Source organism: Strix aluco, chromosome 4, assembly GCF_031877795.1.
Source record: "Strix aluco isolate bStrAlu1 chromosome 4, bStrAlu1.hap1, whole genome shotgun sequence".
Classification (NCBI taxonomy): domain Eukaryota; kingdom Metazoa; phylum Chordata; class Aves; order Strigiformes; family Strigidae; genus Strix; species Strix aluco.
Window position 1 is genome coordinate 29,834,299 of NC_133934.1, and position 18,285 is coordinate 29,852,583.

General features: G+C 35.2%; 1 protein-coding gene across 13 annotated transcripts in view; it reads right to left on the minus strand.

Annotated features, from left to right (window-relative positions):
* FRYL (FRY like transcription coactivator) overlaps positions 1-18,285 on the minus strand; it is a 177,509-nt gene that overhangs the window by 52,782 nt on the left and 106,442 nt on the right. For 12 of the 13 annotated variants that reach the window (XM_074822503.1, XM_074822505.1, XM_074822501.1 and 9 more), the window contains 16 exons: positions 16,771-17,008; positions 15,963-16,148; positions 15,779-15,865; positions 14,705-14,973; positions 14,042-14,237; positions 12,929-13,053; positions 10,096-10,153; positions 8,526-8,617; positions 6,717-6,889; positions 6,121-6,281; positions 5,471-5,581; positions 4,390-4,544; positions 4,051-4,150; positions 2,753-2,921; positions 1,741-2,000; positions 704-844 (listed from right to left, as the gene is read on the minus strand). In XM_074822503.1, coding sequence (XP_074678604.1) covers positions 704-844; positions 1,741-2,000; positions 2,753-2,921; positions 4,051-4,150; positions 4,390-4,544; positions 5,471-5,581; positions 6,121-6,281; positions 6,717-6,889; positions 8,526-8,617; positions 10,096-10,153; positions 12,929-13,053; positions 14,042-14,237; positions 14,705-14,973; positions 15,779-15,865; positions 15,963-16,148; positions 16,771-17,008 — 2,521 coding nt within the window. The remainder of the gene's footprint in view (positions 1-703; positions 845-1,740; positions 2,001-2,752; positions 2,922-4,050; positions 4,151-4,389; positions 4,545-5,470; positions 5,582-6,120; positions 6,282-6,716; positions 6,890-8,525; positions 8,618-10,095; positions 10,154-12,928; positions 13,054-14,041; positions 14,238-14,704; positions 14,974-15,778; positions 15,866-15,962; positions 16,149-16,770; positions 17,009-18,285) is intronic. The other variant, XM_074822495.1, reaches the window with a different exon arrangement.

The window sequence follows — 18,285 nt, forward strand, 5'->3', positions numbered from 1 at the left end:
TTACTTCATAGCAAACAGGTTAGCAAAACCTGAAATGATTTTCTAATAAAAATATTACTTGTGGAACTATCTTAATTCTTCCTAATGAACAGAGACCAACTGCTGCAGTAGATTTGTGTTTTATGATGTAAAGAAGTTGTTCAGTGTATACTCCTAATAAAATTAATCTAAATTTAGCAATCAAGGTCTTAAGTTTCCTTTTTATGACAAAGGAACAAAAAATTGCTAAGACAGATGTAGACATTTTAATAAGTCTTTTCCATTTTTTATGATTTACTCACTAAATAAGGTCTACGGTCCACCTAGCATAACCTGAATTTTGACAACTCATAACTGACGAGGTGGCTAGTGGATTGTTTCAGACTTATCACCCTAAATTGCAATAATCAGTAAGCCTCAAGGAAGCCTCATCTATCTTTAAGGTGTGATATCCTTTCTGGTCTATTTCCTTTCTCAACCACATTCCATGAATGCCAGGTTTAACTGAAACTGATACTGAAATTTCAGTGCAGATGACCGAAGTAACTCAAACAAAAGAATTGAATTTGACTGGTTCATAGTATTTAGTGGTCATAAAATAGGGGGTTGGAGATTTTGATACTAGAAATCCTACCTCACATTTTTGTTTGGTTGTCTTTGCTGCTAAACACACAACTAATTTTTAAACTATCGATAGCACTAAGGAGAGACATCATATACTCACATAAGGCAAAAGGCTGGGTTCACTGTTCACTCCACAGATACTGATCAAGAAGTGCAAAATTATTTTCAGATTCTTTGGCCAGCTGTCTGCCAAAGTAGTCCAGACATTTTCTATCTCTGACCAAGCCACTTCATCACCATACTAGAAAACAAAATAAATATATCTCCTGAAAACTCCAGTAAAAAACACCATATTTGAAAGTGATCTGTATTAACCAAGTAGGACAGGCTCTAGAAAAAGGAGACATAAATCCTGTAAGAAGCTGTCGCCTTTTTAACATTCCAGAATGAAGCTTTCACATATATTCATTTTTATAAACACATTCTGGAAATATTTTCCTTTATAGCTATGAATATATAAAAATATATCTAAACTTATTTGTACATATTATATATTTTATTTATATATTCATAACTTTATACATTATATAAGTATATGAATATTTATTTATATGTGAATTTATTTCTTTTTTACTATATTTATTTACAAATAAATTTTAAGAACTATCTAAATTTAGCACAGACATTCTTGCAGTTGCTGACAATCCTGAATAAAATTCCGTGGACCACAGACTTCCAAGAGTTTTTAATTTCTAGCTTAAAACATGATCTCTCATCAGCAGGATTCAAAGATATCAAGAATTGGCAGGAGCACCGCATGTGACCAATACTTTTCCTCTGTTAGAAGTGGCTGTCACAGGGTCTATCAGCCTCTGGCGACAAGACTGGTTCCAAAACTCCACTTTGACATCACAGGTATACAGGTGACTTGGTATTATCTATCCAGCTAGACACGTATATTGCAAAACAACAGTTATAACTGTTATTATATATATAATAATTACTATAACATTTATACTATGTATTTCTTGTAATACCTCAAAACTATATGGTGTAGTTTGGGTATACATAAGTGACTCAACAAATATGAACAACAAGTCTTGAAAGTTTGGTAGCACAGTATCTCTGAACAGTACTTTCTCACACAACGCAACATTTCACTAGAACAAGATAGAGCACTTAATTAATTAGTTTTACCTTTGCAGTCATATACATCAGATTGTTCAGAACCATAGCTGTAGCCTGTGGTGATCCCCAGCCTTCTCCTCGTAGCCATCGTCTACTGTTCACCATTATTTCTCTGTCTTTCAAAGAATCTTCTTCATCTTCATCTTGCCGACGAATGGTTGGCAAAGGTTTCAAGTCTACCAACTCAATATTGTTCATCCATGGCAGCAGGTAGTGCAGCATCACCTGTCTCCCAGCTGGGTGAGCCGTTTGGATTCTCTGACTTACTTCTGTCATTCAAAAATTAGGTACATACATGAATTGCAAAACAATAATGAGAATTGTTTTGGTAATAAAAACAACAACTGTAAGCCCAGTAGACCACACTGATATAAAGTAATGCTTATACAGACATAATTTTTGTCTGACCAGTGCCATTTCATAATGATAAAATGTGCAGTCTTCAGTTAGCTAACTGAAGACATTGTTGACAAATGGTATGTTGAAGAAACCAGATTTGTGTATGCATACACACATATTCCTCTAACTGGAGGAAGGAACTGAAAATCTAGAGCATGCAAAAATGTACCAACTTTGGCAAAAAGCACTTAAAATTTTCTCTTCCTCATATTATTCCTAGTAGGTTTTTTTAATTGATGTGAGAGGTTACTATTCTGCAATTGTTTAAAAATGCTATGGAATCATATTTTTAAGCAATCTACAGTAAATAAGAAAATGCTAGAAAGGACAACAGAAGAATAGTTTTTACAAACAGTTGCAAATTATTTCTCTAATATGATTTTTTCATGGCTATTAGAAAGTCAGCAAAAGTATCCTTGATTCATGTTGCTTCCTCCTGAATATATTTCAAATACAAGTCAACAAAAACTGCCACTCAGTAAATTCCATTTTCTACATTCATTATGATGATGTTATTCTTTAGTGAATTACATATAAATAAATTATTGAAAAATAAGAATTACACATTTTGTACAATGCTTTTGACCAAATTAAGTTTTTTTCTTTTGTTTTAAAACCATACCTGAGAAGATAGCAAGTGTAAGTTCAGGATAAGTCCTTGCTAATTCTTCTGACAGTTGATAATACGACACAGAATACAGATGTGGTAAAGGAGAAGGCTGACCCAAAACCCCATCCGTCCGCTGAACTTCCAGTTTGTGAGCATAACGGAACATCTTTGGTTCCAAGATCTACAACAGTAATGTTCAGAATTTGAACTGAAGTATGGAGCTACAATAGAAATTACCTTTTAAATTCATGTATCTACTATCATGTAATGTTTCCTAACTATGCAGTTCTCCATACATACACAGTATTCACCGACACTGTGGAAGTTTCATAGAAGACTAGACTCGCTCCCCTTAATGAGTTTCCAGCAATAAATTTCAGAAATCTGCTTTCATAAAATACTGTATTAAAAATAAATTTCTCTATAACAAAATGAACACTTGTATTTCCAAACATTATCAATTTCTGCTCATCTGTGAGACATAGATAGGAGCAACATAATCTTTGCTGTGGCAGAGATGCAGCAGGAAACTAAAGCAGTTTGATACTTCAGAAGTCAGTTTTGGCTGATCTTAAGCAGTGGAGTTCATCTGAGAAGATAGATGGGGCTGAAAGGGAAGGTGGTGTGAGCACTGACATATCAACAAGGTTGTGACTTCAGTGGGGACTTTACTGTTGATTTTAGCCAACAACAAAAATGTTTGAAAACCCTCCAAGACTTGTGGTCTGAGCCACATGCAGCACAGATTCATTTATTTATTCTAAAACACTAATGCTGCCTGTAAGATCAAGCTTACCCCTAAATGATCTTGAAAATGAATATACAAAAGTAAATTAAACAGCTAACAAGACTTTCACTATCATCTCTCCACACAGATAGATGACAAAATGTTTGCCATTAATGCAAAAATCAGAAAACCAACTGCTACCCCAGCAGTAAAGGGACAGGAAGCAATATACTTCTCTCTGAGGTGCTTTTGGACAAATGGAGCTATATACCACTCTGTTTCAAGGCTAAACCAGAAGAATCTTAAGTTTTGTCTCTTCAAAAAAGAGAATATTGTGAAAATACAAGTCTTGAGTGCTTAGTTCATGAAAACAGACACACTTCCACTGAAGTCAAGTTGTGCCAGGTAAGGATCTGGCCTAACTATGTACTAAAATAAAGAAAAAAAAATATATATGTTGTATTTCATTACTGAAGAGACAACCCAATAATAACAGATTTTTTTTTCAAATGCACGAGACAATTCTTATTTTAAAAGGAAAGAAGAAAAAAAAAAAAAAAAGAATCAAAATTGGCTTACAAACCTGTAATAGTTGCATAGCAACTTCATAAATAGCCCTAGTAGAATCAGCTGCTTTAAATAGTATCAGATTCAGGAGGGTCACTGTATCACACTGGTAATCCCTAGGGAAAAAATTGTAATTGTGAAATAAGTGAAATTACATTTGGCTTTTTAAAATTTGAATTTATTAAAGTTTATTTTACAGGGGATATGGTATGGGTAACATAAAATTTTTAAAAGTTTCTCTAGTAACACATACACACGAACAGGGGTGATCTTTTCAGGGGAGGAAAAACCCCAGTTCTACATTAAAGCACATTTTGAAAATTAAAGTTTAAAGTTCTGAAAAATGCTGTAGTACCTGTTTTGGAACACACTGGCTATGGCTTTAAAACAGCCAGCTGCTACCCGCTTGGAACCTGTGTAACACCGGTCTACCGCCCAGTACATGAGGTTACTCTGGTCAGGGTTGAGTTCCAAGAGAAGCATGACTGCCTCGCAGCCTAGCTGGTGAACCTGTATTCCAGAAAAGAACGAATTTATATATGAAAATAAATTTAAAAAAGAACAACTTACAAAAACGGCATAAAATAGGGAAATAGATATTAAATTTAAAAAACCCAAAACAAATGCAATACACAAAATTTGTTCCATCTAAAAACAATGAGACCACAGCTTAAAGTAACAGGTAATTCTATCAAACTGTTTAACGTTCAACTTGCACACACAGTCATAAATTATTGAAGCAAATAACTAGATAGCTCTACTGACTTTTTTCTCCCCCTCAGTTCGAAGGCTACCTTGAGCTATTTACTATTTTTACTTGTCTGACTACAACCTGAACACTGACCTGAAAGCATCAGATACAGAAAAGCACTTAAACATATGCAGGAATTCCAATGGGATACAAGGGACAGATCTATGTGTGGACTTGCACGTTCTCTTGAATCAAAGTAGCCCACTGGAACTGTATTTTTATGTAGTCATAGTATTAGTGCAATGGAGACCCTATTTTTTAAATCTAAAGCTTGCCTTACAGTTTAGATGTAAAGCTTAGTCTTCGTAACTGCACATGACCCCCAATGGATTCAACACTCTCACAAGAGTTCATGTTCAAAATCTCGTCTCCTTTAAATTTCTAAAAGATCTGCTTGCTACTACAACTTAACCTACGTGATTAGTTTAAGAACGATACACAGTGTTTCACTCCTTGCCCTTTCCTCTTCCATTCTATTTTGACTATTCTTACACTGTGATTAGGGACTGTCTTCCTCAACAAGGTGAATACGCATACTAAGGACAGTGCAAAAATACGCACTGCTAAAACAGCTTTGAGCTTAAGCCACTCTAAAGCACTTAGGCCAATCTGACAGCAGAATTCATTAAAGCATATGTGGAAGGCACTGACAGTTGCAAACCAATGTTGATGTTGCCTGTATTACCTTTTTATCTTGTGAATCCAAAATATTATCCAGCCATTTGTATAAATAGCCATCAGATGAGAGCCCGACGTTATCTGCAACAGGGCCACAACACAGCACAGCAGACATCGCCTTGAGAAAGTAATTGAAAAACACTACATTTTAATAACTCAGATACAGGAAGTACTTTTACCAAGTCCATTAAAATATCAGAAAACTAACTTCTATTCAGTCAAGGGAGGAAAACCAAGGCTAATAAAAAACTGTTTTAACATCTTACTCAAAAAATTAACAAATCATATTTTTCTCAACTCCCAAATACAAGGAACTGTCAATACTTAAATGCTGATATATGTAAGAGTTAATATGTCAGTTTGATTGTTAATGTACTTTTACATGAAAGCCTTTCTCCTTACGGAAGGGAGGACTAAAGTCATGGGAAGTAAACATTTAGTAGTAATTTTAAGAAATTCCTATAGCAAGTGCAATAGTTTACAGTATTGAAAAAGCCGAACTGTCATAAATACACCTGTAGGCCAAATTAAAAATGAACTAAGTCACGAATGGCAACAAGGATGTGAAAACCACAACCAAAAAGTCCAAATGTTAAATTTGCATTAGAAAAGTCAACATAACAATCTATTTCCAAAATTCAAAAGGTCATAAAATACCTTTAATGCACAGTATTGGTGTCTGTTTATTCGCATGTTTCTATCACTGTATCTGTCGAGGGGAGTAAACATGATACTAAAAGGACCTGCCCAATGACTGAACAACATAAATAGACTGTGGCGTAGACTCTGTTGCGGAAAGACACTTCTTCTCTGGTGTACTGGAAGAAAAGCACGCAGTTAGACACGCTCCTCTTGTCATTCCTTAAAATAAAGTACGTGAAACAGACCCAAACAATGAATATAAAAGGAAAAAACAATGTAAAAACAGATTATTTCAACATCGTAATAGCTGGATGTAGGTTTACTATTGTCCTGTTTAATGCCACTAGTGTACAAGATTAGTCTACAGAATTTAAAGGCACAGTCAACTAACAAGACTTTTGCTAAATAAGAAAATTACTTGCACGCTTCCAAACAATACCAAAAATCCCTCTTAAGAACTCACGTTGCTTAAATTATTTTTATGAAAGTATTCTGAAACTTCAGAGAAAAAGTGGATTTTTGTTTAGGTTTTGTTTGTTTGGTTTTGGTTTCTTTAAATGTACTGCATATTAAATACAGTCATCAGAAGTTATTAAAGTATTTTTACATACCTGGAACATTCTGAATGATATTTGCCACTAAGGCACTAAAATGGCATCGAATATCTTTCAATGTATCAGAATCCTTTTCATTTTCTGCTTCTAGGAGTTGTCTTGTTAGATCAACATACTCAAGTAAAGTGTTGTTGAGGGAATGTGTTTCATTATCAAGGCCACCACTTGCACTTAAAAATAAAATTAAAAAAAATCAAATAGTATGATAAATACATACAACAATTTTTGAAAACAACTTTTTTTTCTCTTTAAAAAGAACCTTCAGCCTCATCACTGCAATTATTTAATTCAAAGTTATTTCTTTACCCAGCTTCTATTTCAGTGTTAAGTAAGAAGCTCCAGTGAAAGCAAACTAATAATCAAGTCTCACTATCAGAAGTCACCCATCATTCCACAGGATTAGTTCTTATACTGGAGACAAGTGTTAAAAATAATAATAAACAACCCCAACCAACCCACTCTCCACCCCAAACATGCAATTTGCAAACCAGAAAAAATAATTACTACTACTTAACTATAGACGTCTGTATTACATACTGATTTCGGGGAGTTAGTCAAGATGTTCGGTACTTCATGACATGCTATTGACTATTAGCAGATGAAAGCAATTTATTAATTTTGTATCTTCATTTCCCATCTTCCTTGCTTCAGCATCTGACTAGACGTCTGTACTAAACTAAACATGGAGATTAAAGACTGCATGATTCAAACCTGCCCTCCTTTGAAAAACCATTGTTAGAAGGGTGATTCCTTTCCTCTCAGCTTCCTCCACCATCTTTCCACATTTGTATGGAAGACAACTAAAAAGCATGCCTTGCACACCAAAGGCAAGATAAGGAGGTTTATGGTAGCCCTTAATTGCTTGCTAGCTTCCACCACAGAGTCAGACTGGCCTCAGAGAAAAAAGCTGACAAAGTTCCAGGGTGCAGACTATGGTTAGGAGATATTTTACATACGCTAATTAAACACCAGTGAGTACCCCAAAAGATAAGAAGGGAGAGTACGATTTTAATGGCCACACTCTGAAAAATCAGCATGCTGAAAGGAAGAAAGGCATTTTAGCAATGCTTCCAAGGCAACATTCTCAAATATAATGTAGCAGGTTGCTTAAAGATTGAGAATTTCACACTGATTGTATTGCTAAGGTTGACAAATAAATGTTTAAGTATTGTTGTCTCACAGAATGGGAGGAGCTAGCCTAACCATATCCTAGCCTATTTGCTCTAATACAATTCCATCTGCATAGAAAAAAATTTCTAAGAGACCTATAAAACATACGCCAGAATTTTAAGTCTTCTTTCAAAGTGTCCCTACCAAGTAGGGTAAACTAAGAAAAAAAATGCAACCCAGTTAACACTCTGCCTCCCTCAGAAAGCAAAAGGTCCAATATTAATCAACAGTAGACTTCTCTGCATAGGACACACTGACAAGCATCAGGACTCCAGGTGAGGAAGAATTCCAGACTGATTATAGAATAGTTTTAACTTGTGTTTTCTGATTTGCATAACTGGTGCATGTTTGAGTGCACACAAAGAAGAAGGAACAAGACATACTGCCTGTTCAAAGCAATGTCCCAGGGAATAGCAGCATTTTAAATAAAAGACAGATCACAGTGACAAAGAGCATGGGCAAGGGAGAGATTAGAAAGCCAGCAAAATTCCCAGTTTTATAAAACCACATCTGTTTATTTAGTGGCATACTAAAACTCATTGAGGAATTCTGCACACCTGTTATACTGGGTCATAAGAATACTAGTGACTTAATTCAGAAGCATGAACAACATCATCTTGTCAGTGCTGCTCCTACCTGTGACTAATGACACCAGCATCTGCCAACAGTTCAAATATTCGTACTAACTGTACTCGTAAAATATCTCGACGCCTGCGCCGTTTCATGTTCTATTCAACAGAGGAAACACAAAATTAAATGATGCAGAGGAAAAAGTAAGTATAAAACTAGCATGGCATATAAAAGCATTATTATAATTGTACTACAACTGGCATCAAATTATCAGGGGTGCCAACCTTTTAAAAGAAGTTACCAAAATTACTAGTAATTTTAATAAACCAGACAATGAATAAAGTTTTTCCCTGTTGCATCTCCAAGATATACTAGGTTTGCTCTTACACATATTATCAAAATAATGGTTTTTGTCAGTCTCCTGTTACAAAGTGCAACATATAAAACAATGAAGTATAAATGTCAGTCTTTCTACATATTTTGAGGAGGTGATTCTGCCCCTCTATTCCACTCTTGTGAGACCCCACCTGGATTACTGCATCCAGCTCTGGAGCCCCCAGCATAAGAAAGATGTGGACCTGCTCGAGAGGGTCCAGAGGAGGCCACAAAGATGATCAGGGGGCTGGAGCACCTCCCTTACGAGGACAGGTTGAGAGAGCTGGGCTCCAGGGAGACCTTATAGCGGCCTTCCAGTACTTAAAGGGGGCTACAGGAAAGATGGGGAGGGACTCTTGATCAGGGAGTGTAGTGATAGGATGAGAGGTAATGGTTTTAAACTGAAAGAAGGTAGATTTAGACTAGATAGAAGGAGATGTGGTAGATGCCCCTGGAAACATTCAAGGCCAGTTTAGATGGGAATTTGAGCAACCTGGTACAGTGGAAGGTGTCCCTATTCATTCCAGGGGGGGTTGGACTAGATGACCTTTAAAGGTCCTTTCCAACCCAATCTATTCTGTGATTCTATGATTTGCATATGCAAGACTGACAAAACACACTGTAGCCCAGTAACATTTTGAAACAGAAGTGATGTTCCTTCCCATCATCTGTATTTAATTACAAATTTATTACTAATAAGAATATGATAGTTACCACAAAAAATACTGAGTAACCATCTCCAAGTCTGTGTTTGCAGAAATTATTATTTCTATGAATACCTATTGAGGCTTCTAAACTTTTCTGTAAAACATGCTCTCCATCAGAAAATTTTTAGTCAGAGCAGTCAGTCAGGTGAGCTTACAGCCTTTTTCATTTAAAAAAATAAAAAACACAACTAAGTTGGTAGATGGCAGAACTCAATTCAATGTCTTAGGTACAGTTGTGGGCATGTTACTGATGATATAAACAAAGTAACAACTTTGTAAAACTATGCTTAGGTAAAAAGAATTAAAAGAATATGGAAAAGTTTACAGTTATTTTTCCATCATTGAAACAGGAATAATATAAAGCTCAAAACAAACACAAAGCTCTTCTCATGTAAACATCCCACTATCGTTTAAAAAAAGTAACATCTCACCTTTTATCTGGTATACTGACAGTTTTTTGGTGCAGAAATTAAAGAACACAACATTTCTTTACTACCATTTGTGAGAAGACAGTTAAAACTGTATACTGAATATAGTGAAAAATATCTAATTACCTCTGGCCTTCTTTCAAGTGCTTCCTTAATTATAGGATGTAATTCTTCTATTAATTCCCTGAATTAAAATAAAATAATTAAAAGGATAGAAACAATCATCAAATTAACATCTCAATTGAAAGATGTTGCACAGCAACTAGTGTTATGTTAAAACACCCTCAGGTTTTCCTTCTTTACCTGTAGCTTTCTGAATTAAATCAGCATTTAGAGATGTTTCATAGAAAGATATTTTCCTAACTTAAAAACAGACTACCAAATGGATGTCTCAATAATTACCACTAAATTTGCATTCACCAAATATTATGGCATATTTCTATCACAGACTATTTTAGTTTATTTTCACATTCAACGTTTAACAAAGCCTTAAGTTGTAAATAGATACTATTAGGAAAAAAAAAATGTTGGCAGCTTATCATACGATGCTCTTTCAGTTGTCGTGATGGATTTAGTTGTTAATAAAGATTATTTCTTTAAGGCAAGTAAGTCTGACAGAAGTTAGACTAGTGTCTGTGAAAACTGAAAAGCAACATGCTTTGATGCTGTGGTTACATTCCCTATTTGTCCTGAAGCTCCACAGTCTTTATTACTACTCTGTTCCTTCTGCCAAACTAAGACTCTCTTATGAGTCCAAAAAGGGGGCAGGAAAGGGGAAGGTCAGTAGTATGGATCTATGCAGACAAAATACTAAGGTAAACATATTGTTTTTACTTTAATTTTGTTAATATATTAACTACCACCTCCACTTTAGATCTGTTGGAGTGTGACACATTTGTCTACTTCCTGTGCTATTGTAATTGAGACATATCAAAAGCATAAACTATTCCAAGTTTTCATGGTAAATGACTGACTCTGCTACATCATTCAAAGGTTCTCTTTCAGAGAATAGGCCCAGGTGTTCAGAAAGCTGCACAAACTTCTGCAGCGTGCTCAATTACAAGAGACTTAAGCATGGTTAGGGATTGTTTTATACTTTCTTTCAAACATAGAAAACAGAAAATAATTTGGAAGACACTTTTTTTTGTGCTAAAACATAACAAAGGGTCAGATTCCAATGGAGAGGAAGACACACCTAAACAAGTTCATGTGATCACTAACAGAAAATAAAAGAGAAAAAGAATGTTCTAGCAAGTTTAAGTGGACTGTATATACATATAATCCATAACGAAAAAAGATCCCGACTAAAACATACCAAGTGGGGAGGAACAGTGCTTAAAAAACCCAATAAAATCAGTGCAGAGCTGCAATGGTGAAGGCTGGACTACAGTTAGCATCTGGTGTGAGTACACACATTGGACAGAGAAAAAAAGCTGGTCATCAGAAACAAAATATAATATCCAAAATAAAGAAATCAGAAGCCTGATAAGAATCAGTTTTATATATTTTCTTCTTAAGTTTACTGAATTGTTTCTAATTTAAAAAACAAGGATTTCTGGTGAAATCCTTTCTAAAAGCATTTTCTAGACTTGTAGAGCACAGTTATGATTTAAACTGTTCAGTACATCTTCAGGGTCATGGGACAAAGTCTTGCTTTACTCCTGGTAGGAGAGTAAAATCAAATACGATATAAAATTAGAAGATTATCGAAGGAATAAACCAGAATGCTATAACTGAGAACTTGGCATTACAATTTCAAATACATCCTTGGCTCCTCATCTGACATAATATGGGACACAAATGATTGGAGAGAAGCAGCATCTCACTCAAAACCAAGACTACTAGTGATCCCTGGTTTCATCTACAGAAGCAGAGTTGGTTGCTATTGAATGGTACAATTTCATCACTTCCCACTGTAAGAGGTTGGCTGCTGTTAGAGAACATCTGATACCGGGCACTGGTCTTCCCAGGAAGTTTTCTTCCTCTCAGATGCTCTTCCTCTTTATCCATCCTCCATAAAGAGAATTATCAGTTGAGGACAGTATCAGAGATGCATTTTAAAACTCATGGCTTCCTGGCATAGAGCTGCCTTTTCACCTCAGTGGATTTGTAACACACATTGACAGTACAGTACATTAGGATTTGAAGAAAAGTAAATTTCACTTGAGGTAGGAATGCCACGATGGCTAGATAGTCTGTTTTGAATGCAACATTTATATAAAGATTTGTTACAATAGGGTAACCAAAAGTTTTGGATTATGAGCTGAATCCAAATATGTTACACATGATGTTTGAAATTAAATTTACAGAACAAGTGACTTGGCACTGATTTAATTCTGCACAGTTACCAGTACCCACATGGACTTGTCATCAGTACAACATATGAGAAATGTGTATTAGTTATGAAGTTACACGAACTTTACTCAGAGAAAAAAAGAAAAGAAAAGGGAGGGAGAGGGATGCGCCACAAATTTCAGAAGCTTCAGCACTAGTCACAAAACAGTTGTAACTGGTATTTTATTCCCCTTGATCCAAAAATCTTTTATTAGAATACAGTTATCACAAAACTCCTACGCATAGAGAGCTCAGAAACATGTTTGTTGGCAATAGCAATAAGGAGAGCTTAGTAACTCTTACAAACATGATCATAATTAACATTTCAAATGTTAATAGTCCACACAGTCTGTTCTTTCACACAAGGGCAGCCTTTAATATCAATAAAAGTCAGATGTATATTGTTTCAACTAACTTCTTTTTCTTTATGCAGACATGACCACTATGTAAAATTATTACAACCTCTAACAATCTTTATCACACCACTAAATGCTAAAAAATGGTAATCAGTTTTCACAACTTTTTCAATTCTTAAAGGAAAAAGCAAGCAAACCTTTTTTCCTGAGCTCTGATTCCCCAGCTTTCTAATCATTTAGCATAAAGACAGATAAAACACAACAGTTACCTAAAAGCTCCTGGGTTGGTCCTGCCAAGTCCCAGCACAAGGGATTCTGTAATTTCCATGCTCTCAGAGCGCATCATTGGAACTATGTGCTTAAAGAGGGACGAAGGGGATGGAATGCCAATGATCTAAGAAGAAAACCAGAACAAAACAGAATTAGTTACCAAACAATCAGGTGTTGTGACATTAAAACATCTGCTGTAATTTTCCAGTCTTCTCACATTGATCAGTGACTTAAAATGATAAAAATTAAATTTATGATCTTTGGCATGAAAAAAGACTTTCTCAAATAGTAAAGTAGTATTAAGTACTCTCCATTCCTTGTATAATTGAATTTTCATTGTCAGATGACAATTAATGCCTCAATATGATAAACAGATGCTTTGCATGTTTGGTGTATCTGCCCTCCTTAGGGAGAGAAAGCAGACTTCTGGTGTCCAACTCCTTAGACTCCATTGTAGCTCTCAAAGAGAACAAAGATTTCAGTCTATAGTTTCTCAGATTTAGGGAAAGGATCTTGGTAACAAACACGTGGAATAGGCTGTTTCTGCCAAAATATGCTGCACAGTTCATGAGTTATCTTCACCTCTACTGTACCTTCTACAGCAAGCCAAAAAGGAGAAGAACAAAAAGAAGCAAAGCAGCAGGGAAAAAAAAAAAAAAAAATCTGCAGGTGATATGAAGCAAGGCAGATAGAAAACTGTCCATGGTTGGGAGAAATACTGCATCATGCCTGAACCGGTCACTGCTTCAGTTACTGAAGTGAGAGGTTATTTGCTCAGAATTGGAGAAACCTACCGACAGCAAAAAAAAAAAAAAAAACCACAACCCTTAATGGTAAATAAAACATTTCCTCATTACCACTAGATAAGACTTTGAGATTGGGTTAATGTTTTCATGATGTGATTAGATTTTGCCATAAAAAACAAGCACAAAAGCCTCTAAAGCATGGACTGGGAGAAGCGAACTGAAACACTATACTACAGAAATGTAAAACAAATGTTTTCAGACAAATAACACCAGTTTCAAAGAATCATGACAGTTATTATAAGCCTCAGGTGTTTCTACTTCCAATAACACGCAGACTTATTTACAGTAAGCATTAGAAGAACCTACTCTTGAATCAATGCTATAACCACTGTCAGGAGTAGACGCCAGCGTCTCAGGAGGGGAACATCTCACAGAGCCTGTGGAGGTGGAGGAGTTTGAAGAAGATGCTGCACTGCAGCAAAGAATCAGGTAGTTTCTCCAGAGCCCAATATAGGAGTCACTACTTGTAGTAGTATTCACTTTCTTTGCATTGATAGGGCTGCTGTTAAAAAAAAAAAAAAAAAACAAACAAAAAACAACAAAACCAAACAACCCTCAGTACAGTAAATAAAGCTTACCAGGTCTCACTTGTTTTTATTATTGAATTTAGTTTTCAATTACGTACATGCCATTGCTTCCAAAATTGTCAACATGGTAAACTGAATAAATTGTTCAGAATAGACCTGTACATCAATAATGTATGCTTTTATACTCAAATCTGTTGAACTACAATATGGCCAAAGTTAATTTTTATAGCAGATAACTTTTTTCCCAGATAGAACTGCTTTAATTTTTTGTTATATAAAGCTGAATTCAACCTAGAGAAAATACTAACAGTCCATACGTCACCTCACTGAAACATAATGATATGATGATAAATAATGTCTCCTCACTGAAACATGATGACATGATGATAAATCTGGAAAGAATATTCAATATACACTATTGTTACTTTAGAAATTAACTCACTTGATATCCACTTGTGGAGACAGCAGTTGGAGTCTGGTATAAGCAAACGTCCAAGCATAGCTTACAGCTGTTGGGCAGTGTTTTGGAAGATTTTCCTGTTTCATAAAACTTGAGAGGCTTACAATCCATGGATCTTGGCCTTGAGTCACATGTGCAAATATCCATATATGTGATGGACTGACCACATCAAACTGGTGGCTGATTGGAGATGAATTCCAGTCAGCCAGAGTTTGTAAATCTATTGAACTGGGACAGTACAGCAAAGTAGTCTGTATGCATGGAAAAAGAGAACAAGACAATATTTAATATCCATGTATATGAAGTAACAACCTCTTCATTGTTAAATATCTAATAAATTATCAGTGTCAAAGCCACATTTGGAATAGAAAAAACACATTGCTTAATTTATGGAGTCTTTACAGAAGTTCCCAATGTGGACAGTTATATAAACATACTGTTTGGGAAGAAACTGGATATTAGGAAATAGTAAATTCTAGAAAAAGGACCTTTCACTCATGATGACTTAATTCTTCCAAAAGATTCTGGACTCTAAAAGCCTTATTACTGAATCCCAACTTGTTTCCTAAACCTAAAATCAGAAGAGCTTTTCCTTGATACTTAAGAGTTAATGCTAAATATATAAATATAGAATTCAGTTGCTATTCATTGACAGTTATTACAGCTTTCATCATGGATAAAGGACACACTGACTGTTAAGACACTGTATGGCTGTAGAAAGAGGTAGTGGTCTTTGCTTCAAAGAAATTGTAATCTACGAGAAGATGAGAAAAAACAGATACAGACATAGCAGTCTGTGTGTATATGGTGATCATAATGACACACAATTGATCAGAAAGCATACAATGGTAGTGTCGGCCTCAAAACATTCCTCAAGTTTTTTGAGGTGTATTTTTTGTTTGTGTGGGTTTGTTGTTTGTTTTTGAAGTGGTAAATTGCTGATAAAGTATAGCATGAACACAGTGACACTATCATTTAAAACAGATACAATTTATTTGGGACAGTTTTGCAGAATTACCTCATCTTACATCCAACTTAACATAAAAATTCTCCTACCTGGTCAGCCCCAGTGAGATGTATGAAACTCTCCAGGATAGTAGCACTTAGTCTGTCCATTACGTCTATAGCCAACTCGTCATCACTCTACAGAAGACAAAACGCAAAGCAGAAAAAGCTTAAAGAAAGTCAAAATAAAAGCAGTTTCATTAAACAGTCATAAGAACGGGTCATCAGCCCTTACCTTAGAAATTTCTAAAAGTGTGAACAAGGCCCTTATTTCTCTGAGAACACTGACAGCTAATCTCCTGGTGGCAGGTCTGGTGCTGCAAAGGATGACCAAAGCAAAGCCTTCCACCACATGAAATACACTGGAATAAAGGGTCCTCTCCAGAGGAAGGGTATGGGCAGCCCCATTGGATACACCGCGCTAAGGAAAAGATTGCAGAAGTCAAGCAAATTAAGAAAAAATAAAACACAACCAAGCTACAGTTCCATTATTGGTGATGGCAGAATTAATCATAAGGTATTTAGATCTTGTTTGGCTACTAGTCAAATTTTGCATTATGAGAATGGCATAATATCACCTACTTTGTTTTTTTAGTATCTCTCTGAATTCAGTCCAAACATGTATCACAAGAAAGTCTTTCTTATTTCACTTTTTCATGAGAATGATGAAGTGAGGGCAAAATTAAAAATAATACCCTTACATATCGTAGAAAATTAAATTATTTGAACCCTTTCTGTTTGCCAGTAAAAATGGTGCTTTTTTTTCTAGTTCTACTGTTTAACCACTCCTACTTAATATATTTCCAGTTACACATGATGACTTTTGATGTAAGTAAAAATGTAGCCAGGAATTAGTATTTAGGTAATATTTAAAGTGTGGAGGTTTTTTGCAAAAATTCAGATTTAAAATAATAGGTCTAAAAATCTTGAAGCACTGTAAGAAAGTAAGTTTTATTACTTAACAAAACCAATAAAGCCTACTAATAAAATTGTATGTAGATTTAAACCATGTTTTAACATCAAAGGACCTTATTTAGAAATACCTGAGAATCTTGGTTTTTATTGTGCATTTGGGCTGCTTGTTTCCACTGATTTATGAGCTGCACTAACATTTTTACTGCATTGTCAAGAAGCGTTGGGTGGACATCAGTCACTTCACGCACAATAAAATATACAAATCCTGAAAGAACATCTTCCCGCCAATCTGGAAAATCAAGCATTAATGCTTGGAGAGTATTGAAAGCCAAGGCACGAAGTTCTTCATCCATATGAATTGTCAGCCTGTTTAGAAAAAATACCAGTATCATCACCCTATATTGGCATACTCTTAACCAGCCCTTAGAAATTAAAGTTTGGTGCTAACTCTTCCTTCTTTACTATACAATGTAGAACATTTCCATGGAGATGCATTTTCTGCACTGCATACATCTGAAACTGGCTACTAGAAGGCACTATTACTATAGCAAAACAATGCAAGACTTCACAAAGCTTAGAATAAAAAAATATTTTTCAAGAGAGATGGTCAAGTCTTTCATATAGGCACATCTTTGCATGCATCTCAGCAACCACCTTAGAGCTCAGTAGCCAGGCATTCTGTGATGTACAGGTTATTTTCTTCAAATTAAAATTGAAAAGAACAGATTTGCAGCATATTTTGCAGACAAATCAGCTTTACTTTGGATATGAGAAAAAACTTGGAAAAAAAACCCTTTGCATATATACTTAAAAATACGTCTCAGCCCACTATGATAGAAGAAACTTATGCAGTACTGTATTATTACTTAATATTTCATGCCTTTTATGTGATTTTTGACAATGAAGAAAAGGTGTTAGAAAAATTTTATTCTCCCACATCATTACTAACTTTTTAATATACGTAACTCAATACATATGCAAATAAACTCATAATTTCAAAGCCAAAAGCTATCCTGTATTTCTGCACCATGACCATTCTTGTATTAAAAATAAAAATATTAAAAAGAGGAAGGTTTATCAATCTAGCAATACATAAAGATTGTTTGCATATACAACTACATATTCTCACTGAATGCTCAGTTTACCCTTCTGCAAACACCTGGCTATCCAGTTGTTTCAACTACTATCAGTACTGATAAGGCACATTCAAGTTAAATTGACATGGAAGAATATGGGTAGCGTTGGATCAAAAAAATGGAAAAAGAAAGCGTAGAGAACAAGAAAAAAAGTTTCCTGTAAGTGCCTGTCTCACATCTTGCTCATGTCAAACAAGAATGCCTTTATGATAATTTACAGTATTAGCGATAGGAGGGAAAAAGAAAAGGGGGTGGGGGGAGAGAGCATGACAGTAGTAATAAAAAGACAAGACGTATTTAAAAAACAAAGCAACATTCTTTTCAAAAAATTTTCTCTAAAAGGAAGTGCAAGATCTTCATGATAAATTTACCTCCTGCTACTCTGGCCTGTAACACTTGACCAACTCCAGAAGGTAGGCAGGAAGAGGAAAAACAGATTCTGTATGCAGTGGACTCACGCTACCTAACCTAGTGCACTTACAAATTCTTATACACACAGCATTTGAA